Source organism: Candoia aspera, chromosome 6, assembly GCF_035149785.1.
Source record: "Candoia aspera isolate rCanAsp1 chromosome 6, rCanAsp1.hap2, whole genome shotgun sequence".
Taxonomy (NCBI): Eukaryota; Metazoa; Chordata; class Lepidosauria; order Squamata; family Boidae; genus Candoia; species Candoia aspera.
The window spans coordinates 46670469-46696868 of record NC_086158.1 but is presented as its reverse complement, the minus strand read 5'-3'; the positions used below and the strand labels follow the sequence as shown (position 1 = coordinate 46696868).

Below are 26400 nucleotides of genomic sequence, written 5' to 3'. Positions count from 1 at the left end.
TTTTCTTTTTTTGAGGCAAAAATGACACACACACCCTTGCATTTCTCCAGCTGTTTACCAAAAAAGCACCAGATAAGCAGTTACTCAGAATACTGTAACCAAGTAGTCAAGTGTTTAAGCCTGGAGCCCCACAATTTATCAATTGATCTATATTGAATGAACAGAGCACCCAAAATCTATTGTAAGTAAAAAAAAAAAAAAAATTGTAGTTGAAATGTTGTGATCTTTTAAAATAGAACTTTTCAGCAGTCCTTCCGGGCCTTATATTCCAATATCTTAAAAGAGTAGACAGCAATAGTGAACCTCTTGTCACCTTTTGTGAAGTGCAGCTTTTTCCTAATACAGTAGTATATACTATCCTGATCACTGTGCAGGCCTATATTACCCATTTTCTGTTGCAGTTCTGCTATATTCATTTATAAGTTGTTCTTCAACATTACTAAATCAGGGAAACCCTGCTGCCTTCTGTTTCTGTAACAGTGTCTTTTACAGTAGGGAAGTATTCCACAGGTAAGGCTTTTTAAAAACTAGACTGAATAGGAAATGTTTATAAAAACAGCACTAATAAATAAGAATTAGATGTTGCCAATTTTACATCTAAACAGTTTCATCCTGATGTTCTAAAAATTGAACTAGCTAGCTTGGAACAGTACAAATCAGTGTAGTAGGTGATATTGTACTCATACTTCCCTTAGCATCCTCCCTGCTTTATTTAGTTTATTTCAGGTATTTTTTATTAAAATAATTAAATTGAAGGCTAGCTTACAGCAACATACTTAGTCATTTTTGTTTCTGTAATACTTCTCAGCTCCAAAGGTATTCTTAGAGAAAAAAAATGGCGAGTAACTGCAGCCCAGCACTTCTGAAGCATTCATCATACTACCAAAAAAAAAAAAAAAAGTTAAGCAGGAATAGCAATGGGATAGCAAGTAGCAACCTATTTCTGGTAAACTGTTTTATAGAATGCCGCATTCCTATTGTTAACCAACCATATTGTAAAATGTTCTCAGCACTCTAAATGAGTCTACCCTTGCTTTCACCAGTTTGTATTTTCTCAAACATAACTATCCAAGACAGCTAAAAGACTTTCTAAATAACCCTTTCAATAGTTCTTACCATTTGTATTTAGAATACTTCTGAATATTTTATAATTTCTGTAAATTCTAATTTATTTTGCTCATGGCTACATGTGTTTTTCAGTTGGTAAAAAGGTCTATAGATGAAAATTGCTGGAACTCATATAGTAGATACTAGCTATGGTTTCTAGTGGTTAATTTTTATACCACTAAATTAGAATGTAAAAACCCATCACTCAAGCAGCATGATGAAGAATCGCAGAAGTGAACTCACTATGCCTGTTCACTTCTTTCCTGTAAGAGGCATCTTCTCCAGAAGCTGTCAACAAATAGGTTATTTATTCTTCTAACCCCATATGTTGCATGCAGGAGATTCTGCTATCTCTATGCCTTACTGCACTGCAGTAAAAAGTGGGGCTTGTTGGTTGCAACCACTGTGGTTAGGATTCCAGCAGCCTATAGAAAGGGCAGTCCATGCCTAAAAAAGAAGGAAACTCCTTCACTTTTGTCCAAAGCTTTGCTGAACTGCAAGAAAATTGGTCCAAGGCAAACATCACTTAAGATTGTCAGTCAGGATTCACAGAGCGACGTTTCACCTGCCAGGTGTTCCAAGCAAAAACCTGAGGAGAAGGAAGAACAGATCACAGATTTAGAGGAGAAGAGGAGGAAAGGATGGTAGACACTCCAAAGCATGCCTCCCAATGTTCATTATCAAAGACAAATGATTCAGGGCACTTCAGCATTGCATGATGGGCTCCTCCAATTCAATTACAGTAGCTTTTTAAGCACTACTATCAAGACCACCTAGATGATCAGGGCTACTGTTAAAAACATGAGGAACAGTACTGAAGAAAAATGCAAACCTTACCATTCTCCCCGTGCTACAACAGCTTCTTTACGTACAAGGCGCTTCTTGTCATCCAAAGGCTTGGCCAATGCTCGAATGACTCGTGGCTTGAAGGGGATCACCTGACAAGAATCGGAAAGCACCACTTTAACAAGGTCTCCACTAAAGCCCCACTAATGAGGGAGATGAAGTGGCAAATTACCAGCCACAAATGCTTCCACCACTTACCACTGGGGTAGGTAAGGAGGCAAGTGCATGGAGGCACTGAAGTGCAGCAATACGGATTGCCTGCAACACATAAAAGGCACGCAATTAACTTTCTAAGCTCCTTCCAGACAGTAAAGGAAGGAATAAACTGAGAAAGTAAATAGTACTCTACTCACCATGGCACGATTGTCTGTTAGGTTAAGAAACTTGCCCACAAGTGTGTCAATGTGGAGATGCATAACATGAGGGGCATCAAGTAGCAATGGCTTTAGACAATGTAAAGTTGAAAGCTGGACCACATGGTCAGGACATGACAGAGACTCCAGCAACAGAGGCAGCAACTGTGGGAATAGGCAAATGAGAGAGAGAAAGGTCACATTTCCCTTACTATCATACACATGGATCTAGTTAACCCCCCAAGAGGTAAAGAGTTCTTAGCACCAGAGCCTTGGTCACCATTTCACACTCACTGTAGGCAGCTCTGTCACAAGCACCGGCTTGGGCAGGTGATTCAGTATGTGAGACAGGCCTTTCAGGTAATTTGGTTTCACATCTAGGAAGAAAAAGGCAGTCCAGGTAAGATTTTTTAAGTCCATTTGCAACTGGCTCAAACAGCCACAGACAGAGGCCTATAGTGAAAACACTTGCTGGCAGTAAAAAGAAAGCCACCTCATTCTTCTATTTCTCAATTCTCTCTGTAATCGTGGAGCCGACCAATTAAGGCTGCAAATTCTCTGGTCTGCCCCTCAAGCAATAATAGCCCAAACCTTGCAAGAAACAAACAAAGCAGGAAAAAGCATGAAGTTCCTCTTCTCCTATGGAGGAAATATACCTGCCCAGGAAATTCTTTTAGTAAAACATGAGACTGAAGAATCCCTTACCAGGAGTGGCTATGTGGAAACTTTGCACCAGCTGTGGCACACAATCTGTGAAGAAACGCTGGCGGAACATGAGGCGCACCTCAGCATGACAGCTCTTGCCCAATACATCTGCAGAATCAGCCATGAGCAAGGCAAAGCCATCTCCCACTGCAGGGCCAAGAACAGTGTCCCCCAAAAGCTGGAGTAGCTGTAGGGCAAACAAGGGCAGAAAGTGTTTAATGGAGGAAGAGGCCAAGGCATTGGGTCTTTATGACAATCCCAGATTTCCTCTGGAGCTCACCTTGTCAGTCAGCTGTGTGATTAATGGGTGGTAGCGTAGCAACAAAGCTTTACTCACCTGCAAGGAAAAAAAGATACATTAAACTCTAGCAGGGAGGAAGGTTGGGTATTCATGCAACATTATGCAAACTTACCCACAACAGCAGAGTGAGGGCCTGGTGTTGACAGGGACCTTCATTCAAGCCTTGCTCCAGCATTTTTATGGCTGTTTCCAAGAGCTGATCTAAGTGTGGCCCTGAAAACAGTAGAAGCATAGTGACCAACTGTTACCCCTGTGTAACTTTTTCTAACAGTTAAACTGCATAATGTCTAGCACAGTCCAGTTTTAGGGTTTCAATAGTATGAGAATACCACCCTAATCCCAGAATTCTAGGGCATTCATTGTTCTTTCCAGCTATTACCTTCTGGGTATTTGTTAATCAATCCTGCGAAGCATTTGGCAGCAGCTGTAGCAGTGAACGGGCAGTCACAGGTGCAGCTAAGAGCTAGTAACTCATGCAACAACCGATCCTGCTGAGGAATTGCCACCTGCAAGGAAAGCAGACCTTGGAGAAGAAGGAAGGTAACAATAAACTTTCCACCCACACGCTGGCATCTCACCTTGGCATCACATAGTGCAAATCTACTCTCAAGTAGATTTCCAAATGTTCCTAACCTGCAATTCCTAGAATCCTCATCACCAGCAATGTTGATTAGAAATGGGGAGCTGAGAGTAATATCTGAAAGACCATAAATTACCCCATCCCATGTTCTAAAGCCACATTGAATATTCTCCCCAGGACTCACTGTTTTTGGCAGTGAGCATACAAAGGCCATAAGGAGAGCAACAAGTCTTCTTTGGGCTGCCCCTGGACATGGTCCATCCTGTAGAGAAGACAACATCATTTTTATTACTGAGGCTACCCTGAAACTTCTAGTCATGCTTTTCCATACACAGCCAGTTTGGTGTAGCGGTTAAGGTGCTGGACTAGAAATCAGGAGATCATGAGTTCTAGTCCTCCCTTAGGCACAGAAGCTGGCTGGGTGATTCTGGGCCAGTCACTCTCTCTTAGCAAAACTTACTTCAAGAGGTTGGTGTAGTGGGGAAAACAGAAGCAGGAAGCCTTATATACATCACCTTGAGTTGTACCAAATAAAGACAGAATAGAAACCAAATAAATAGCTGCCAGGGATTAGGCTCAAATACCTGAAAGGGCTGGAAAGGGCTGGGATAATTGTTTCCAGGCAAGAAGGAAAGTTCTCCATCTAGGAAGAGGGATACCACTTTGGACACACTCGGGGAAGCCAACCTGCCATGATATAATGAGATATAATTGACACTATCTTAATGCACAGAAATGTCAAGAAGAGTAGTGAGAGATATCACCAAGACCTCTCCTAATCTTGGATCTAAGTCAGGCAGAAACCCAGCCTTATCCAAAAGAAATACTAAATTGTACGGCATCAGAAACCACAGGAAGGGACCCATTACTCACTCTGGGCTTAAGTGCGTGCAGGCAGCGCTGATGACCGATACCATGGATGATAAAGCTTCTTCTGTCAACAGAACTTTGTCTGGTGTTGTGTGGGAATTTTCTGAAAGGGATAACGGAAATGGGGATGTGTGTGGGGAGACGGGTCCCAAAATTGTCAGTTCTTATTAGTTATTTTCAGGGGTCCTTCCAATGTATTACCTGTTAATGGCTGTTTCACAGAGAAGAAATTATAACACAAGAAGCAGCTCTGAGCAGGTGAAGGAGGAATAAAGGCCAGCCCAACATATGGAAAACAATGGATCTAGACACATATAGCCTCATCTCCCCTTTTGCTCAGAACTCAGAAGCATAAAGACAAATAATATCATTAATCAAGTCAATCTAGGACTAGGAAAAAACAGCCCAACCTTACATACAGGCACTGCTTTAACTGAGAGGGTGGGAGACCTGTGGGTATTTCTGCCATCTTACCTTGCAAAGCAGCCTGCACTGCTAAGCCTAGCAAGCAGGGAACCACAGCCTGATGGAAGTACCAATATGTCTGAGCACTTTCCTGGCACTGCAGGGCAACCTGCTGCAAACCGTGGCACACAGATACCACTGAATGATTGTTTGCTGGCATTTTGCCTGCAAAAAAACAAGTAATTTTAAAACCGACAACCCATAGTACTAAAAAAAAAAGGGGGTTGTAATATTGATTGCAATTATTTGGAAAATGACCAATACATTGTTTGTGGTTGAATTACCACTCTCTGGCATAATGACTAAAAGTGCACCATTTGCAAAAAAGCTACACCTGCAACCATTTTGCTCCTCTCCATTGCAAGTGAGCGAGAAAGCAGAAAGTTTCTAATTCCTATGAAATGAGTCCACTCAAAACAGCCAGTCTTTAACGAGTACTGACCTCAGAACCAAACTCTCAAAACGTATTTGTTTTGTTTGTAACTGACAATGCTCAGACCACCATTTTTAGACTGGAATATTTCAAGGTGAAACCTGTGGTGCACCTAGTCTTAAAAATGATTTCTCAGCTTAATAAACCAAGATGTGAGGTTTAATAAATAAGGTAGTAATTTGTTTGAAGAAATTACACCATAAGAATAGGCTGTAACAAATATTCCTGACAGCACTTCTCCCTCACTGTTTGACTTTGTCTCCCCCTTTCCGATAAGAAAATGTCTCTTGCTGTGAAAAGTTTGTTATCTCTTATTTTCCCAGCCTGTACTTATACTTTGTAGATGAACAAAGGGTATGTCTGCTCAGCTGCTGCACTGCATCATGGAAATATTTGAATATTATTTATTGTTTTTGTTATTTATTTATTTAACAATTATTTATTGTTTTTAACAATAAATTATTGTTTAACAATGATTTAACAATGATTTAACATTTTTACCTGTTGTGAGCTGCCCAGAATCGCTAAATGAGATGGGTGGCCATACAAATTGAATTAATAATAACAATAACAATATCATAGGAAGTTTGGAATTAGTCCAAAATTTTAAGTCCTGCTATTTATAATTACAGAACAATGACTTTAGGAGGACACTTAGAATTTCACAGTTCATGCTCTACCCCGGGAAAGAGGCTATACAAGCACAAGCCCTTCCACCTTTTAGAGCACCATCCTTGCAGAAATGCTGGGTCTTTCTAATACAACCTCAAACATAAGATGAAGTTCGCTCTCCCCAAATTCCAGTAATGTTATTTAAAGTATTACCTTTCTGAATCTTCTGGAGGTGCTGCAAGAGGATAGGAATGGTTTCCCTTACAATACCAGGATGGGTGGACACTGCTGCCAGAGCTCGGAGATGTTTCTGATGGGATGAACTACCGTCCTCCTGAAGTTCTGAAACACATCGAACACAATAATTAGAAGGGAGTTTGCCAGAAGTACTTGTCTTTCTCAGGACAGAACCAGGAACCTTCCATATACAGGTTAAGGTTATTTACAATAAATCTATTTACAATGCATTGATGACTATTAAGCAACTCAGGCAGGGAATCAGCACTTCTGCACAACTACTAACAAAGGTAACCATTGGAAGGAATTCTACCTGACTCCAATGCTTCTGAAAGCTTCCGAACCAAACACTTGCTGAAGACCTCTGGGTAGACAGGAGCAAGGGTGCCAGCAGCATCCATAGCTGCCAAACTAAGGAGATACAGAAAAAAGCAAGAATGAACTGCCATCATAAAACACCCAGATCATTCTGTGGGGATCTGATTTTTGCAACTGTAATGTTATGTTTTCCATGTATGAGGTTTTATAAACATCAGTTTTACTGTAAGCTCTCTGAACAACTGAGTGATGCCAAATGCCTAAATTTTGCTAAATTCCATCCAGCAGTGTTAGGCTAAAAACCTGGCAGTAGAGGATAGGGGTTTTCACACTACTAGAAATATTATCAAAGAATTTGACAGGCTTTGATACATGGCATACTGAATGGGTTAGATGGTGGCCAGAGCAATTGAAAACTTAACTGAATTAATTGGTGCTTCTATGGAAAAATTATTAATAACGCTACTGGCCAAGTTCCATAACATACTAATCTAGGCAAAATGAGGTCTGTGGTTAGGCATTTTATGTGAACCCAGCCATTACTTTAGCATGCTATGGGAACCAGGACTTCACAATGAGCCACAACATGGTTTACTTCTTTAGGCATAGCTTGTTATGTGAGCACAGCAACCACTTTTTTGTTTGTTTGTTTGTTTACCAAGGTTTAAATTTATCATATTGTGTGAACCCAGCCTATAATATTCAGACTCCAATTAATATCTAAGGAATGGCCCTACAAACCAAATATGAGGAATCAAATGGGATCACAACAGCCATATTAGAAAGGCCCTTTTCTGTTAATCAATATGTGTAAAAATCTTAGATCAGGATAAGGAAATCCCAAATTGAAGAATTTACAGTTAGACATAAGTGGTGAACTCTGTTTACTATTTGCAAGTAAACTATTAATGAAATACCCAATATTGCGAAAAGGATAAACACTTTTCAGCAATTCTGGAAAAACCCAACAATGGTTACTGTGTCAAGAAGATCATCCTAACCTGATCTGGGAATCCTTTCCATGCAGGATGAACTGTGCAAAGCGATCGGCAAGCTTTTCCACATCTGCAAGGTCCAGAAGCTCTAAAACAGGAAAGCTTTTGCTATATCATATTCTACTTCTTGGGGTCTATCCATCTATCCACATAACTGCAACATATACAAAGTCCATTAGAATGGCATCAATTTGCTCGAAGCTCAGCTGTTTGCCAATTAAAGCTAGGAAACATGCCAGCCAGCAAACCAGACATATCTATACGGACTAGCCTCTAAAAAATGCACTTCAGAGGAAAAAGTACATGATCTCTCCTCTACCTTCTAGGAATGCCATTTTAAACCAAAGAACAACACATACCTTGAAGAGATCCTAGAAACGTCAGAACCTGGATCCCAATCAACTGAAGTTGAATATTGGGCTCGGTAAGGGCAGAAAACACTGTAGAACACAGAGAGTCTTTGCAAGAAAGCAGAGGACTTTTGTCTGTACAGAAGGCAGAAAGAGAGAGTTACATGCAGCGTTAACCATCTTGAGTATATCAGATACTCAAAGCTAGAAACAACGTTTCCGGTAGCATTGCTACAATAATGATAAGCTTCAGTTTCTAACCAGTGGTCTGAGAGAGTTGCAGAAAAATTTTAATTCTAGGGAAGTGAAAACCATCTAAAGTTCTAGGTAATAAACAATACCACCTTACCTACAAATTACTGGAAGAATAAAAAGTGATCTCCAGAAAGGAGGAGGCACCTTGAGAAAGATGATAGAATTTCAAATGCTTAGATAGACAAGAACATCTACTGAGATGCATCTATAAATTGTTAATGAAATATAATATGGAGACAGAACAAATTAAAACCTGTATGATAAAATGGATGCAAAACTTCAAAGAAGTAATTACAGTGGAGCAAAGTGATGAGCTATAGGAAAGAACAATAAAATTCATTCCAAGCTACAATTTGAGGGAAAATTGGTAGAAAAATTACACACAAACGCGCGCGCGCACACACATATATATCCCCCTATTAGTGATTAACAAGATGGATAAATCATACAATAACAAATACTGGAAATGCTGTAACAAAAAAGGAACATTATACTCATGTGGTGGTTATGTTAAAAAAAACCCCAAAAGTATTGGAAAGAAATATACCAAAAGATTTTAAAAAATGTTTAAAATAAAATTTGAATTCAAACCATACATATTTTTATTAGGAATAATTCTAGAGAGCATAAGCAAAAGTATCCCTATTAAGGTACATGCTGATAGCAGCAAAAACCAATATGGTACAACACTGGAAAAATGAAACTCAGCCAACAATGCAAGAATGAGAAACCAAAATCGGAGAATATGCAGCAATGGCAAAACTGACTATATATATTCATAACAGAACTTTAGCTAAACTCAAGCAGGAATGGCTCCCTTACATATGATTAATCACATAGCAAGGCAGGCTTAGATATCTGGAATAAGGTTTTTAAGAAAAAGAGTTAAGGCAGCAATTAAAAATATCAGACAAAATTATTACACTAACTATAAGCAACCATCAGTATTTCAAGAAAAGTACAAATACTTAAGTAGTGATTAGTAGCTAGGGACAATGGAAGAGAAGGGGAAAAGGTGCTACTGGAAGTTCCTCCTTCTGATGTTTCTATGCTTTTTTTTTATTTCAGTATCTCTGTTTTCTGTACTGAAACTTTTATTCTTTGCTATCAGCTTGTAGACCATAAAGTGACTATGTTTTTAAAAAGTTTCATATAAAAAAATACCATCTGAATGTGAAAAATACACATTTGAATTTCTTACACTGAACAAGGTTAGTCACTTGGAATCAACTGTCATAGAGGCCCTAGAAAAACTTTTGGACAATGTCACTCCCCCATAAGTCTTGGGATCCAGCTCCCGATCTCCCCTTCTTGCTTCCTCCATGTGACAGGCTAAAAAGAAGATCCCATTCATACAATTGGAATGCATCTTCTTGGCCTAGTGGCTGGGGACAGGCAGGAGAGAAATGGGAGGATGAGATATAAAAAGAGATTTAAATAATTATATATGGCGAGTACATAGATGGCTGATGCTGGCATGCAGCCCCTGAAAGATTACACTCATAACGAAGCTCAGTGATTTTTGATATATATGTTTTCTAGAATTTTATCTCAATAATTGCAAAGGCTAGAAATTTCCCTGTGTCTCCTCTTTCTTCCCAGTCTTCCTCCTCACTCAGCAGACTACTGCTCAATCCCAATGGATGAAAATCATTTATCTCTACAGAACATACCTCTGGGCAACACGAAGACACAATAATCTAAGGAAGCTGTTAAGGAACAGTCTTGTTAGCAGGATATTCAAGTAAAAGAAAGTTTTGTCCTACAAGGTAACTAAGAAGCCAGCTCACCTTCCTCCTCAGGGCCCCACATTTGCCGTAGCTCCAAGAAACCAAGCAACACCTCCAAGACTGTCCTGTGCTGACTACTCTACAAGAGATCAAGAGGACACAGATAGATTGGAGAAACTCCCCTAGATAGAGGAAAAGACAAGACATGCAGACTTTTGCTCTAAATTGGAGTCCAGCCCAACTACAAACCTAGGGCATGGTAGAACTGCCACAAAACCTTCTCTAAACTGAGTCTGGATTTCCATGACTTTTTGTCCCCACTCTTCAATACAATGGATTCCACTCCAGTTTCTCCTCACCTGCTCATGCTTGGCGTACTGTTCCAACAGCAAAGGAAGTATGCTGCTTGTGACCTGGTAATAAGCCCGCAAAGAAGCTCCTGCAGCTGCCTGCAAGAGCTTGGCACTTGGCCATACCAGTTTCATGTCAGGCTCACATAGATGGTGTCTGCAATCTGAAATAAACAAGATTGCTTAGGAGAAATAGCATGCCTTATGAAGCAGCATCAGCATTTTATTTATTCCACTAGGATGCTGATTGCCAACAGCATTAAAGTTTAATAAAAAAAAGTGTTCTCTGCATCTTATTTCCTGATACTTTAAAGCAGCTTCTCTTTTTCTTTAGTGCTGTAAGCCAAATTATGACTGTAACATTAGAATGAACTATTTTCTCTACAAGGTGTTTACTTCTTCCAAACATCACTTCAAGAAGGAAGAACAGAATACCTATCATAGGACTGAAAAGCCAATAGAACAGGTATACTCTTCAGGGGTTACCTTGCAGAACCCCTCTAAGGAAGGAATCCAGAAGATCCTCATCATCAGATCCAAGCACCAAACGGGACAGACATGCTGACAGAGCTCGCAAAGCAGACAAGCATTCTGCTTCTATCTTCTCACTTGCTGTCTGGAACACCTATAAAAAAGGTGACCGTGGAGTGAGACATCCTTGTCTTACTATAGTGGATATATTTGACCAATACCCCAGCAAGTTCTTAAAAAACAAGCTTAATCTCTTTCTCCCATTTTTCTCTACAGCTTCTTTAAACATTATACCATTCCCAACTGTTCACTATAAAACTGTATAAAGTCTCAAGTGACTCTTGTAATAGGTCCTCAGAAAGGCAGAGTGGGAACAGATCAGGAAGCTCAGTCCATGCCCCTCCCCGCGCCCCTGAATGCTCATCCCTCTCACTTCTGTGCGTAAGGATGACCAGAGGCTAGGGAGGAATTCCTTCAGTTCTTTATGCCCATAGATCTTGCAAGCAGCAGTCTGTAAGGAGATCCACATAGAAATAATTAGCTGTGTGTGTTAACTGCCAGGTAAGAAGCAATCCCACCACTAATACCTTCCACCATTTGGGCATAAAGGAAAACTAATTCCCATGGCTCACAGGCAAATTTAATTATCACTGCTGAGCGCTCTTACCAGGGTTTGCAGGGAATCCAGCTTGGCACTTTGCACATCAGAGTCTATTTTCTCAATGAGCAATGGCAGTAGGAACTGTAGGAGAAAACAGTATTGAGAGGCACATTTTGGAGATACAATATATATTTAAGATGTGTATTGGGCTTCAGCAGGTAGCATGACTCAGCCAACCTTGGCTAATCTAAAAGCTAAGCAGAGTCAGCCCTGGTTAGTACCAGGATTGGAGACCAGCTAGGAATTCCAGTGCTGTAGGCTATGCCAGGTCATCACTAAATATTCTGGAAGAAGACAATACTAAACCACTTCCGTATCATGCCAAGAAAACCAATGGATACATGCATGTAAGTTACCAGAAGTTAGGCGTGAAGGTGATTTTACTAGCAGCAATTTCCCTTGCTATTAACAAATTAAGAATCAGAAATCTTTGCCAAAGATCAGTATTAACGGATTTATTTTCTGCCTCTTGTGGCAGGATGAAATGATCTGAATATGGGTATTATAGATTGGTCCCAAGGCTGAGGGCTTTTTTCTATTTGCCAAGTCCATGCAAAGTAACATGTAGACACCGAGAAGCTTCTTGACTAATTAGGATACCTGTGAGCAATGTATAAAAAGGCAGATATGTTAGGCAATGGTGGAGATTGATGGATGTTGCTGGTGTTGTATTTGTGTTGTGTGAATCCAAGCATACAGTAGTTGGGGGAGGAATCTGCAGCTGAAGCCCCAGCAGGAGCAAGCAGGATCAGAAGATCTGCAGAACAAACTAGCTGGTGAAAAAGGCTGCTGTACTGGGAAAGAACAGGCTGACTAAGGTGCTGGAATTCCAAAAGGCTCAGAAAAAGTGTTATTTTTGCCTCTCTCCCTCCTTCTCTTTAGGCTAAAAGCAAGTCCAATAAATGAAAAGCTGTCTTAACAGAGTGAGAATATCAAAGCTGTAATAAGGAACATCAGTGTGAATCAGGAAGGGAGACAGCAGGACAGTTACAGTTTACTTGAAAAGCACTGTAACAATAAGCGTTACTATAATTTAAGAGAAAAACAAACTGTCACAAAAATTCATGTCCCTTTTCCCATTATCCGACATCCCCAACTGCTGAACGCAACTGTCATACTTCAGCAAAAACAGAGGTAGAGGTCAGCACTGCCCGCAGACTGAAAATCAGGTCTTCTCTTTGGATTCCATGAGGATCATTGGGGGGCTAGAACAAAATCAGAGATCAAAAAATTTATGAAAGCCACCTTGTTCACCCACCCACCCTGGGTATGCTGAATAAAGCCCTCTTCATTCAAATATCCTTCATAACAGACATTATAATGTTATGTTTCAGCACCCATATTTCAATATGAAAACTAGTTAGAAGACAGGTTTGTCATCAGAACAATTCACTCACAGGTGTAAAGTCAATAGGGAAGTAGCAGGAAGTCACCTCAAACAGCTCTTCTGCAAAGGGTCCTGCAAATTAAATGTAACAGTATGACCACCTCTGCGTGTACATAGTTACAATTTCACATTAAGTCACAGCAAATAACACAGGTTCAAACTCTAGACAGGCAATGTATTTGCAGTTCACCTGGTGGTATAATTGTGATTACCCACAACTCAGGAGATCAGTCTTAGAGTTTGACATAAGACAATCTACAGCTTTGATTCAGTTGTTTTTAATTTAAGTGTATTTTAGCTACCTTCCATGTTCAGTATTCCCCCTCCCAAGAATATATTCTCACAACTCAGAGGTAAGAATGAGAGATTTCCAAAATCTTCCATTCTGGGTATAGCCCTCGCCAGAAAGTTCCAGAACATTCTGTTTTCATTTGGACCATGCCATTCAGAGGGCTAATTGACAGTTTTCAGAAACAAATTGTCCAAACTGGAAATGTTTTGAGATATTCTGAGAGGTAAACTGGCATGAAACACACTTGTTTCATTTGGAACAACTCAAACAGCTTCTGGTTTGAAGGACATGCTTCTGAAAACCAGTGAACAGCATGCCCCTCCAATGGCATGATCTGAAAAGAAACTGAATATTCTGGAGTTCTCCAAATAGTTCATTCCTGGATTAATACATTTTGCACATGCTATAATGGGTATCACAGTGTTTTCTTTGGATGATCAGCTTCACCCTGAGTTGAATTTACCTAGTGCATAGCCCTTTACAATGATGTCTCGAACAATCTGGAAGGCTATTAACAGGTTGCGTGGGTCCTTCTCTCCATCCATCACCTGGATGAAGCCCAAGGTGAAATCAGCACCCAAACTTTTTAACTCTGTGAAAGAAAGAAGCAAATAAGATCCCAGCGTTTTTGAGCTGGACATGTCACTCAATTACTTCCAAATGTATTCTTCTTACCCGCCTCTTGGTTGCTCATGAAGTTAGTGATGATACTGTAGACTCTATGGCGATCCAACTGTAGCAAAGACTAAATCAAAACATATGAAAAGCACGGCTATGAAAATAAATCATTATTACATTCACATATTCCTAGAATATTTTATTAGCTTCATTCTTATTTCCATTTCTTCTAAGATAAGTTTATTTGTACTTTATCTTCTGCCACAGAGGACAATTCATATTTATTAAATGCAAGTCAAAGCTTACACCTGCAATCTGTACTAGTGCGGAGGTGGTCAGAATTTTTCTCCATTCCATTTCTTTCTCTCGTTTTTAGTCCCAGTGCAGCTCTATATACGTTGCTGCCCCTTGTGAACCCCAAGACATTTTAGTTCCAATGGAAGTGTACTGGACACAAGAACTTCTACCCATACATATTCAAACAGTAAGACATGTAATGCTAATAGTTTTAGATTTAATCTCAAGGCTCAGAGAAGTTATACAGCCTCGTTCTGTCCCTGCTTTAACTATCCTATCAAATAAGGACATCATTCAAGAAATAGAATGTAAGAAAGAACATACTAAAGGCAACTAAGCAGGTTTATGGAACAAACTGATTTGAACTGACATCTAATAAGTCATATCTGCATTGTATATGCCACAGCCATTGAACAGACCATGTGAGACCACTCTTTAACAATATCAGGGGATTCATCAAGAATTCAACTTGCAAAGGATAGGACTATAAAGGTTCTTTAGCAGAATGTGATGTATTCAGTCCCTGACACCAATACAGAAGACAGACCCTAGCTACATACTCATGTGAATCATTGCAAGCATAGCAGGTACAAGATGCTATATAACCAGCTCAATAATACTGGTTGTGGAAAGGAATGTTAAACTACATATACAGAATGTAAAGGACTTCCCATGCTCACCTGAACATGAACCTCCTGGAAGATAGCTTTGAGAACAGACACTGCCAGTCCTGGAGCTAGCACTACACACTTGCTCTAAAGACAAGAAAATTTATGGTAAATGGCCACCTTCATTAAGAGTTGGCTATCTGCAGTAACTTCCAGGAACAGACTCAAGGCCTCAGCAAAGTAGGTTTGATTTAAATCATGATTAAGTCATAAATCTCTGTCAGGAGGATTCTATTATTTCTATAGAAAAGGTATACATGTTTCTTAATAATAATCTGAATATATATCCATCAGTATTCAAAGATAGTTCCCAATTTCATTTTTAGACTAAATCATTTAGTACACATTACTGTTTTGCTCACAATTTTAGAAACTTCATAAAATATTTCTAAATTTTTTTTTTTAAGTAACCTTCTTCCACGAGAGATTTTCTTTCTGAACTTTCTTCAGTGAGTCTCAGATCAGTGGAAGACAGACTCAGAATCAGCAACATATTGTTAGTACCAATATACTTTGCCTTATTATTTATTTTTGACTTTTTTTTATTTTCAGTCCCTTACAGTTTTACCCAGAGACCCTCTCCTTGTGCATATCTTATTCATTGTTCAAAATACTCTATTCGTTCATCTTTTCTTTGCCCTTCCAAAAAAGCAGTAATGGATTGCAGGGCAGATTTAGCATGTTATCTCTCATCTCTATAAACTTCTGTTAAGCATGTTCATAGGACATATTAAAAATTATTATTTATTGCTTGTGATATTTTTGAGATACACATGTTTTGTTGAAAGTAAATGTAAGAAAATTTTGAACTCCAATTAACTTTTAACATGATTTCTGTTCACTCTGGGCTTCCAAATGCCATGTATTTAAGACATAAAGAAAGCCTACTACTGAAGACTTCTTTCCAAACTGTAAAATTCCACCACCTACCACCATAGAAACAGACAAAATAGGTTTACATTGAAAGAAATAAGCACTGCACAATAGGACCTGATATATACTAAGAATTTTCCCCCAAAATTGTTATTTGTCTACATTAATTAGTTGCTCCCACAGCAATTTCGATTGGCCTAAGTTAAACGAGCCAGAGCTGCCACTCCCACCCTTAGAACATCTCAGTTCATACACCCCAGCTGCTGAGTTCAGGGAGCACCCCCCCCCCACCTCTGTTCTGCAGCCCGAGACCTCTCTGGCACTAGTTTTGCAACTGCCAACATTCATAGTGTTTTTCTACCATTTTCAACACACCAAACTACAGAGTAAGTCCTAACAGATACTTGTGTTAAAAAAAGAAGCCTCAACTTCTAGGGAAAAAAAACCCCTCAGTTCTGTCCATATATGAGACAACATCCCAACCATTTTACATCATCATCCCACCTACTGCTACCCTTGGTCCCCTCCAGCATTTTAAGAGTGGCTCTCAGCCACCAAAAGACTGCCTGTTGTCACTTGGACCCTGGAAATTCCACAAAATGGACTACGTATCACTGATTGCAAATTCTCACCAAAGCATTCAGTCCCTGCAGCACAGAAGGAATAACAAGGTGATTATCTTTCAGACGATTCTCATAGAACAAGACAAGGTGGGTCACTGTAATAAAAACATTAACATTACTATAATTAACAATATAAAACATTGTTAGTCACTATGCTTTATTAGTAAGCAAGTTTTCATATCACAAAATGGGAATTAAATGTGACAAACTGACGCGTTGGTCAGGCTTGGAACCACAGGACAGAAATGGACAATAAAGAAGTATCACATATTGAGTCCTCTTCCCTTGGGTACTTGCACATTCATCAAAACATTTGGTGATGATAGATAAATATAGAGTCCCTGTAACAAAGAAAATCTCCAGAAGGCAAACCGCAAGTAAACAACCACTGATCACAAACCACACTCCTCAGTGCAGAATCACAGTTCCAATCATTTGTTCTTAGGGTGGCAAACACAGGAAGGAATGTTCTCTCCAGACAGCTGTAAGCCACATTAAGAAGTGGAGACCTTGAGAAAATACTCAGTGATCAGCACTGTCAGGGATGGCACGAATCTATGTCTCCAGGACAGAATCCAGTTTATATACTGTATGTTTGCAGATACAGTCAAAAATTCCAAAATTCATAATGGATTCTCAATCCAGGACAGCCAAACAATTCAACCAACCACCCTTCTCTTTGTGTCATTACAGTTCACTGCCCTGTTAAAATTACAAATTATCCACCCCACTCTTTAGTAGAGGCATGCAGTGCTTTAGATTTCAAAGCAAAAAGATGCACTGAAGTATGCAGGGGTACACACTATTACAGCAATGTGATTTTCCCAGGGACTGTGCAGCTGCCTATCACAGCTGACACACAATAGAGCTCTGCTCTCACTCCAAAGTACCGTTTTGCCTTCAAATTCAAAATGCCGAATAGCCCTAGTCTTCAACTATGCTCCAAATGCATATGAGATATTGTTTAACATCTAAGATGCTTCTTCATCTTCTCCAAATAAACAGAATTGTTTATCATATACCCACTAGTTAATAGTGGCACAGTGCATCTAAATGCCTTCAGGCACTCAGAACGGCCACAAAGGCAAGATAAGCTAAAAAGTAAATTACAGTTTAAGGCAAGTTTAAGCATTCATAAAGATGGGGGTTGTTAATGAATTTATTTAATGGATTTAAAGGGCCACCCAACTCTCAGAGAGTAAGACTCTGGGTGGTGTCTGTAATGATTGCCGATGTATACAGAACATTGAAACGATGAACATGACAGTGTCCAACACAAAAACAAACAATAAACCAAAAAACCCACATAACATTAAAACATTCTCTCTAATATATATGTATGTATGTATGACCCTACAGCCCATTTTTGGCCCAAAAGGGTACAACACATGTCAAAGACTACCAAGTCATTGAATTATATCTGCCTACACATATGCTCCTGATCACAACACTGAGTAAAAGCTGAGACAAGTTCTGTGCATAGAGAGGAAATCTAGCTCACTATGAGGATTATATTTGTCCCACCTTCCTGCTCTTGGAGGAGGGAGTAACACTGTAGGAGGACCTCAGAGAGCACTTGAATGCCCTGGGCCCGCACTTGAGGATCTTCATTCTTAAGAGGGGATCTGTATTAGAAACAAAAAATTGAGGAAATGTTTAAGAACCATACAAGTAGGAAAGGAGAAAAATATTGTATTACCAGGAAAGAGTTGGAGCGGGGAGACTTCTCTTACTTGATCAGTCATAATTATAATCATATTGCATTAGAATTTGCCCTGATAACAAATCACTGTTAGCATGTACATATATTTTCTGATCCTCCACTGCCACATTCTTTCTTTAATCCTTTCGGGCAAGAAACGTTCTTTGAGATGTCCTTACTACATTCTCTGACTAATTCAGAGCTTTTCTGGGGCCCACCCAAAAGTGGTCATCTAAGCGACCAATTCCCTCCCTTTTATTTGGCTGTTGATAAACAGTGTCTTGGCTGAGTAGCCAGCTACTGTTCCTTAGGGGCAGCAGAATGAGTGAGCCTGTAGTCTGGAAAGCTGGAGCTCTCAAACATCTCCCACCAGAAGCCCTCTGGGCTTTCACACCCTAATTCCACTTCCTGCTTTGAGGTAGTAGCTTGATAACTCCTGTTGACACCACCTATCTTTTGGGGGCATCTCAGCTGATGTCATCCCCCTATCCCTAGTCTGTAAGAGTGATAGAACTCTCAAAACCTGTGTTACCTTTCTAGTGATTAAATGAAAATAATTTCACTAATGATCCCTCCCAGCAATGGAGCATAGAAGTGTATGAGTAGCAAAGTCAGCTCTTTCTCTAACTTTGTTTAAAAAAAAAAGATATAAAATTGCATTTTCACATTATACCTTAAAACGCATACATTCAATATTGTAGAAAAGGATTTACAGAATTGTCTTGTTCAGGTTCAGTAAATGACCTGAAAATTTACAAGACAATGCAAAAGAAAACTTTCAGGGAGATCATAAGATGATGCTGATCTGCTACAAAATAGGAATTTCTTGGCAGAATCTTGAAAGAGATGTTGCAGGGAGTTCAATTTATTACAGCTCATGAAGATTATACATACAAATATCCTCATGCTGAGCCTGACAGCTGAAATTATGTAGAATTCACTGCTTATACAGAGAAACAAAAATTTTAAAAATCCACAATTATCTTTGACTTAGCACTACACAGAATAAAAGTAAAGAAACAATCTAAAGCAAATCCTGGCTGGGACGTGTAACCATTTTTTTTTACAAAAATAGCCATTTTTCTTGAAGCAAGGATTCCCTGCTTCCTTGTATCTGAAAATTCTAACTTAAATCTGAGGCTCTGGGGGAACAATGTTACTGTAGTCCTTCCTTTCTTTAACTTTGGCCCAGAAACAACTATCTCAATTCCCTTCTCCTGATTTTTCTTAAGATTTAAAAGAGTCAAATTTTCTGTCCCCGGAAGAAAGATTTCTGTGTGACAAAAAGCTATGACTTCTCACGGAAATGTCTGCACTACATGAGGGAAGTGTACTGGAAATGTCTGAGACCTGCCAGCTGGCAAGGAAAATACATTCATGATGTTAGTCTAATCCTACTGTTATATGCTCAGAATGACTCAAAAGCATTTCTATCCAGGGAAACTTAAAATACGGAAGAGATTAAGAACACTTGTAACCAAAGAGAAACAGCTGTGTTAAACAGCATTTTAAAATATTCTGTATATAACCAGCATAAAGCAATCAGTTTCAAAGTCTTACAACTTCAGAGTTCTGGAAGCCTCATAATTTTATATGCTCCTTCCCCCCGAGAAATCAAGTTAATTAGCATGATCGTGTTCTGTGTCATTACATTATTTTCCTTACATTCACTCCCTACAATCTTTTTTTCCCCTAAGTTTAGACAAGAACAGTCATTTTATGCATTTTTATTATAAAAGCAATCCTATGAAGTTAAAGAGTAATTATTTTCTAGGTACCTGGAACAGAATGGAAGATAGTTTTTAGGCTGATATGCAATGAGCTACAATTTGTGTAACTTCCAAAATGCCTAATAATAGCAAACACAGGTGAGTAGGAACATGTACCACATTGAGTTTGGTGATAGTATGAAACAGAAGTGAAGGATATGCCATAACATACAGCTCAGTTTCTCATTCAACAGTGAAGAAACATCCACATGATCCCGCCTTTTCCAAATAATGACAGGAAGGACAAAAACCATTTCTATTCATGAAAAGAACAGGGTATCACATAAGGTAATTTTTAAAATCCAGAAGCTAGCCATTCAATAAAAGTATTCTTATGGAAGATATCATTAACAGTTCACAGAGAGAGAAAAAAGTATTTTGCATAGACTAAACACACTGTGTGTCAGAGGTTTGGCCAAACCATTCCAGGCAGGTCATGATCCAGTCATTTAGTTTCATCTGGGTTTTGGCCACAACAAATCCAGAGAAGTCTTAAGGGGCACACGCTGGCCCTCCTCCTCTGCATGATCTGTGTGCCAGCCCCCTAGCCAAATCTTCCCACCACCGTCCTCCCTATAATCATTATCACACTTGAATTCAACTATGGCATACCCATCTAAGTCCATCTGATCTTCCCTCCATCACTCCCCACCCATCTGTCCTTTATTCTACCTCAATATCCCAGCTCTTTTAGCTCTAGTAAAACCAAATCTTAATTTTGGAATAGTATTGTATAGTATATGTACAAAGAGAGTATTATATCTAATCTCTTTGTGCATATTACATGAATTAAAGTACACTTTTGAAGATTTAAGTATCCCTCATACTACATTAGTTTGGATAGCACAGTATACATCAGTGCTAAACAAAGACTGCAGAAAAAACTCTCAAAGAAAAAATTACAAGATGAAGTAAACAAGAATGTTTAGTGACTTAAATATAGAAGGAAATGGGCAAGGTTCTCTTTTTTTGTTATGGTTGTCCTCAGAGCTATTTCTGATTCAAACACACCTGCTTTTTGCCAACTTTCACTGACGGCATCATTCAATCAGACTGATTTTTTTAAATTTTAAAAATAGAAAATTAATATCCTTCTTTATGTTGGTCCATTGCTGTAATAATATAGAGATATACTGGACACCAGCATATATACTTTCTAGAGCAGAGAACTGTTGCAGTGTTCTACTTACCCCAAGGTTTCCACAACATCTAAGATGGAGCATGTCCCAGCCTTTACTCCTAAGAGAAAAGGAATTGAAATAGTTAATTTCTATTTCAATTTTTACACAGGAAAAAAAACAAGGGAATACATGCACTTTAAAGCCCAGTGTAACCTGTCACTCAGTACTTGTTCAATTAACAGCATGGCCAATTAAGACACTATGTTTCATGAAGCAAAGACTGTCTTACTGGCCCAATTCAGATGATATGCTTAACTGGGTCATGTATGAAAAGGCAGGCATGTTGTACTATCTCTCTCCTGCATAAATATCCCACTTAATTAACCTAGAAAGGCTGAGATTTTGCACCCAACTGATTCAATCTTGCTTAGGGTTAACCTAAGTCACCTTATATCATACAAGCTACTTACTATGGAATCAGTCAATTGTCCTCACTCTTTGAGAGTGAGGTGACACCCTAAAGAAGCCCTGTTTTTTCAAAGAACTACTGTTGCTGTCTGTTTGCCACTTTTCATCCTTATGACCACAAGGGGGTAAAAAGGATTAGAAAGAGGTGGGGATGAATAAGCCCGCTGAGTCTATCCATAGCAGTGCCTGTGTTGTGTGTTATTGACATTCAAAGGTGAGTCAGGTGACTGGGGGAGACAAAAGGATGGATCATTCAGGTTGTGAGAACATAGCTTCATACAATCACAAGTTGAGAAACATTTATGCTAACCATGAAGATGCTATTTTAGAAAAACTGGTCAGCTTTCTGAGACCTCATTTTATATGGGAAACAGAGGAAGGACCTTCCTGTGCTTTTAGCTTGTTTTCAGTGCTGGGCATAAGGAAGAGACAAAGCACCCCACATTACTCTACCAGACCTCTCACCTGCTCCTTACAATTCTTGACCATCTATGGTTATGCTAGTGCTTAACACAAGACTAATTTATTCTTATTTTGTTGCCATAATGCTTTGCCTCAGATAAAAGCAATCACTATAATGTACTTCTATTTGTATCATCTGACACTAGAAGAGATCCTGGGATATCCTTGAAAAAATAGCCACCAAAAATGACTATTGCTAAACATACTGCCTGTTCAGCAACACAAAACAAGACAGTCTTTGCTCAAATCACTTGACACTGACGAGAACCAAATAAATTAGTGAACTGTTGGTATGTACAGTACTGTATATATTCCCACATATCTTTAAGGTAACCAGATTGTAAGAATAAGCTATATAGGAATTTTGAGGTTTTCAGCCTACTTGTACTATCTGAGATACCATGCAGATCATTTCATGGACCTGTCAAGACAAACCAATTAGGTACTTACATAACCTCTTTAAAAACTTATTAAACAAGTATAATAGAAGCTACGGTGATAGTAAACAGAAACATCAGCAACTCTTACAAGAGGGCAAAGTTCACTAGATTTCCTTAGCTTTTCATCTAGAATTACTACTTTCCTTGGGAAAGTAGCTTGTCAGATCACTCAAGTATCCTCCATAGGCTCAAGTTAGCAGGAAAAAACTATTATTATATACTTATTTGTAAAAAACTGAATATTTTAAGGCAAGCATTGCCTTACTATTCTTAAATGTGACATTTTCATGACAATATATTTTAGTTTTATGCAGACAAAAAAAAAGGTATCTAAACATCCAAGGAAAAAACATTACATGACCTAATTACCCAGGTTCAAAATATAGCTATTCTCCTCCAATAAATGTCCTTATCCTCTTTCATTCCCAAAAGATCAGACATCCAAATAGACAGTGGTCATTAATATTGTGCTTCTATAGCACTAGTAGCAAGTACATATATAAGAACTTTGCCTTCAGCTCTTCATGAGTCTTGGAAATATGGAGTCAAGTCATAGCACCAGTTCCTTAGAACTAGACTCGAAGCCCATCTTGTAATGGTTATGCAGGTTTGCCTCTCATCTCAGGCAAATAGGAGATTAAAGCTTAGGCCTGCACTGTAATTTTTTTTAACCTTTCATATGTGCCTACTATCTTTGTGCCATACACTTGTTTACAGTATACTCAAGTCATATGATTTGAAAATTGAAATGTTAAACTTGTAAAATCAGGAAAAATATGTATTGATACCAACAAGGTCAGAATATCAATAATCTTCACTGAACAACTGCATTATCTTATTAGCAGTGGGGAAACTTGCACATGGAAAAAAAAAGAAACAAATTACAAATAAAATTTACTAATTTACAATAGGAATAGGAATGTTGTACAGAATCTTTTCAGAATCCAGCTCAGCACTGAATTCATTGAATAGCTAATATGCTGCTAAATAATCATTGTAGGTAATGCATTTTACCTATTTTATTAATGCAGGTTTACTAAGAAAAGAGCTACAGGATTTGTTTACTTAACGTCTCTTTGAAAACCACAATCACTAGTTTCCAACAGCTCTTTTCTGAATGTAAAAAATATCTCGAGAAGCCAGCAGAGGCCTTTTTTTAAAAAAAGGAAGAATTCAACCAGAGCATATTTTTATCAAATTTCTTATTGCAGTCATTTCCTCCTCTCAGATGTATTTTGGAGTCATATACTTCAGAAGTGTATCCTCTCATTAGTAAAATAATCCCATATGCAGGCTCCCAGCCTGGTCACCAAAATAACTAGCAAGAAAGGCAAGAGTGAGTTCCAGAGCACCCTGACTGACCAGGAAAATTTATAGTTTTGGGGACATTTTCAACTTTCCCCAATAAATAAGCAGAAACTAAGAGCAGAATATGCATTATGCATTGCCTACAGTATATTCTGTTGTAGAATACTGTCAGTAGAAAATAGAGAGGTGTATTGTTCTCAACTACCTAAATTGAAAGTTAAGGAAAGCAAGTGAGTTATTTCACTCACTTTCAAGATACAGCCTAACCCTTGATTTAACAGACTGATCAGAGAAAGGAGTGTCTGAGAAAACAGAATGTTTGTTCAATCCAAATGGGATTTTATAAACATGTATTTTACACATTTTACATGTGCATAAAATTGGAATGGGATTTTATGCCTATTTTTCCCATGCATAATATGGTAAACAGAATTTTATGAAGGCACAGAAGCTTAGCTTAAAAAAACTTATTTTTGCTGTTGTATCTGAAGTCTGCTAAACCATTAAGTCCATTAAATCAAGGATTTACAGTACCTCTTCCATGCCCAGCTAGAAGTAATACCCATCGCTGTTTGGTCCTGTTGTTATTTATTGGTAATGAGCTCCAAAACACATGACAAAGTCCCACGATCAATTGATCCCACTTTTTCTTCTTAAGCAAAATGAGAAGAAGTTCCAGTTCAGACTGCTAAAATCTGATGTATTAAACCAAACCACAAACATATGTTTTCTCATAGTTTCTAATCAAGCCTGACATCAAGAAATATATGCGTGGATTGGAAAGCCAAACACCCATTGATGCAGTCTCTTTTGTAAATAAAGAGTGGGGTCAAATAACTGTTTGCAACAGGGCAAACAGTTATTGACTTAACTAGTTACAACAGTAAGAAGAACCAACAGTTATGGTTAGAGGAACATCATGGTATCCACATAACTTGATCTGGGCTGTAACCAGTACTCATACTACAATATGACTGGTTGCTACAATTGACTGCACAGCTAGAACTTTACCACTTTTCCCGAAACTAAAAATACACAGTGGAATACATCTGTCCACCTGGCAAATGCTAAAAAGCACACTTCATGCAGCCTCATTTCCATCATGTATTTCAGAGAATGCAACACCACAAATAATCATCTGAATTAAGATTAAATCATTTCCCCCTCATAGCACAGAACTTTATGACAACATGTCAACAATATTTACATGTATCTTCATTATCCTTTCTTAAAACCCCTTTCCTCCCGTTCATATGTAGTTCAACACTTTTGAAGAAAACCAAGTCGGGGAAGGTTACTTTAGAAGAAAAACTGTTATTCGATTTTGCCCCTACCAAAAATAACACGTGCAATACCCTACAATACTAATTTCTCAGCCTTAAGCAAATCTTGCTTGTGCCCAACTTCAATTGGCTATAACTGCTCGAGTCCCATACAGAGGCGGATAAAATGCATCTACTACAGATGGGGGAAGGCCACTCTATAAACGCCAGGATTAATTTATTTTTAAGAATACCACTGAATTACGCCACTGAACTAATTTCCGAAGACGGCTCTTCATCCACACACCTAACTTCAGCGTCTCTCCTTTTCTCCTGACCTAATCTCGACCATGTTCCGTTCCTCTCCATCTCATTTACCATCTACTTCGAAGCCCTGTGCAAGCCCTACACTGCTTCCTTCTTGCCCGACAAATCCCATCTCGTTTTCTGCATTCACCGCCGAAGGACGCGTGCTCATCTCCACGCCATTTCTATCCACATGCGTTCCCTGACCATACCTTCCGCCGCCTGTCTGGCCGCGTTTTCCCATTCCCAGTCCTGTAACAGGGAGGCAGGTTTTCCTATTCCAGCATGAGCCCCTCCAGCCGCCATGATAACCTGAAAAAAGAGGGGTGGGAAAAACTCCAACCGCGCGTGCGCGTCCCCTCTATCACGTGTACCGGGGTAAACTTGTATCACGTTAAAAGAAGCCTCTCCAGCGGTAGGCAAGAATAGAGGCCTGAGTCTCTAGGTGGGCCTCCCGGGCGAGGCGAGGGCGTGCCAATAGAGTCAAAGGACAGAACAGACCTTAAGGTTAAGTTATGGAGAGTCAGAAGGTTATCCGCGTGCTTAAAATGCATGCAAATAATGTGGAAACTATAGACAATTTTACTTCCTACGATGCTGATTTTGGAGTAAGATGGGATAAACGAAGCTGTGTAGAAAAATCAGAAGTCGTCTCAGAATGTCCAGAGGGGCTACGTCTCTTTATTGGCTTGCCGATCTAAAATATAAAAAGCAAGTAATACATGTTATATGGTTTTGTTATTAGAAATAGTTGTATAGGGCTAAGGAGTAGTAACTGTTTTCATGTACACTATATTATGTTGGATAGCTCAAAATGTCAGGCAAGCCTGTATTTTAGTAAAACAGGGAAAGAGACAATGCTGCCTTTGATAGTCCTAAAAAACTAGGACTAGGACCACTGGCCAGCTCAGACAGCACTTGGGTATTCTTGAAGAACTTGCCAACCACATTTTAGCATCATGCACCCAGCCCAGTGGTTTCAGTGTACCATGCAAACCATTAAAAGCAGGTTGAGTAAACCATGATTCCTCACCATCTGGTAACACTGGATCTCCTTTGGCCTCTGAAGCTGAATAGGGTCAGCCTTGTTAGTCCTGGATGGGAATCCACCAGGAAATCTGGGGGGCTGTAAGCTAGATCTGGAAGTTGAAAAAATAGCCCAGAA

At 39.0% G+C, this 26400-nt stretch overlaps 1 protein-coding gene across 2 annotated transcripts; it reads right to left on the bottom strand.

The window, feature by feature from the left end:
• Positions 1–106: 106 nt before the first annotated feature.
• Positions 107–25616, bottom strand: MMS19 (MMS19 homolog, cytosolic iron-sulfur assembly component). 2 transcript variants are annotated; one of them, XM_063307015.1, is made up of 31 exons: positions 25448–25616; positions 21059–21107; positions 17922–18022; positions 16407–16492; positions 14914–14988; positions 13994–14063; positions 13782–13910; positions 13037–13098; positions 12758–12844; positions 11646–11720; positions 11412–11489; positions 10994–11132; positions 10517–10671; positions 10218–10296; positions 8182–8307; positions 7829–7910; positions 6823–6920; positions 6486–6614; positions 5237–5392; positions 4766–4865; positions 4477–4579; positions 4077–4154; positions 3692–3818; positions 3425–3525; positions 3292–3348; positions 3012–3198; positions 2601–2683; positions 2307–2471; positions 2152–2211; positions 1945–2045; positions 107–1696 (listed from the first exon to the last, which is right to left on the bottom strand). In XM_063307015.1, the coding sequence occupies exons 1-31, from the start codon at positions 25539–25541 to the stop codon at positions 1669–1671; spliced, it is 3060 nt and encodes a 1019-aa protein (XP_063163085.1). In that variant the 5' UTR covers positions 25542–25616; the 3' UTR covers positions 107–1668. The 2 variants fall into 2 exon arrangements, with proteins under 2 accessions (XP_063163085.1, XP_063163086.1); XM_063307016.1 differs by lacking the exons at positions 11412–11489; positions 11646–11720; positions 12758–12844; ... (6 more) ...; positions 21059–21107; positions 25448–25616 and having other exon boundaries at positions 10943–11049.
• Between the last annotated feature and the right edge of the window lie 784 nt (positions 25617–26400).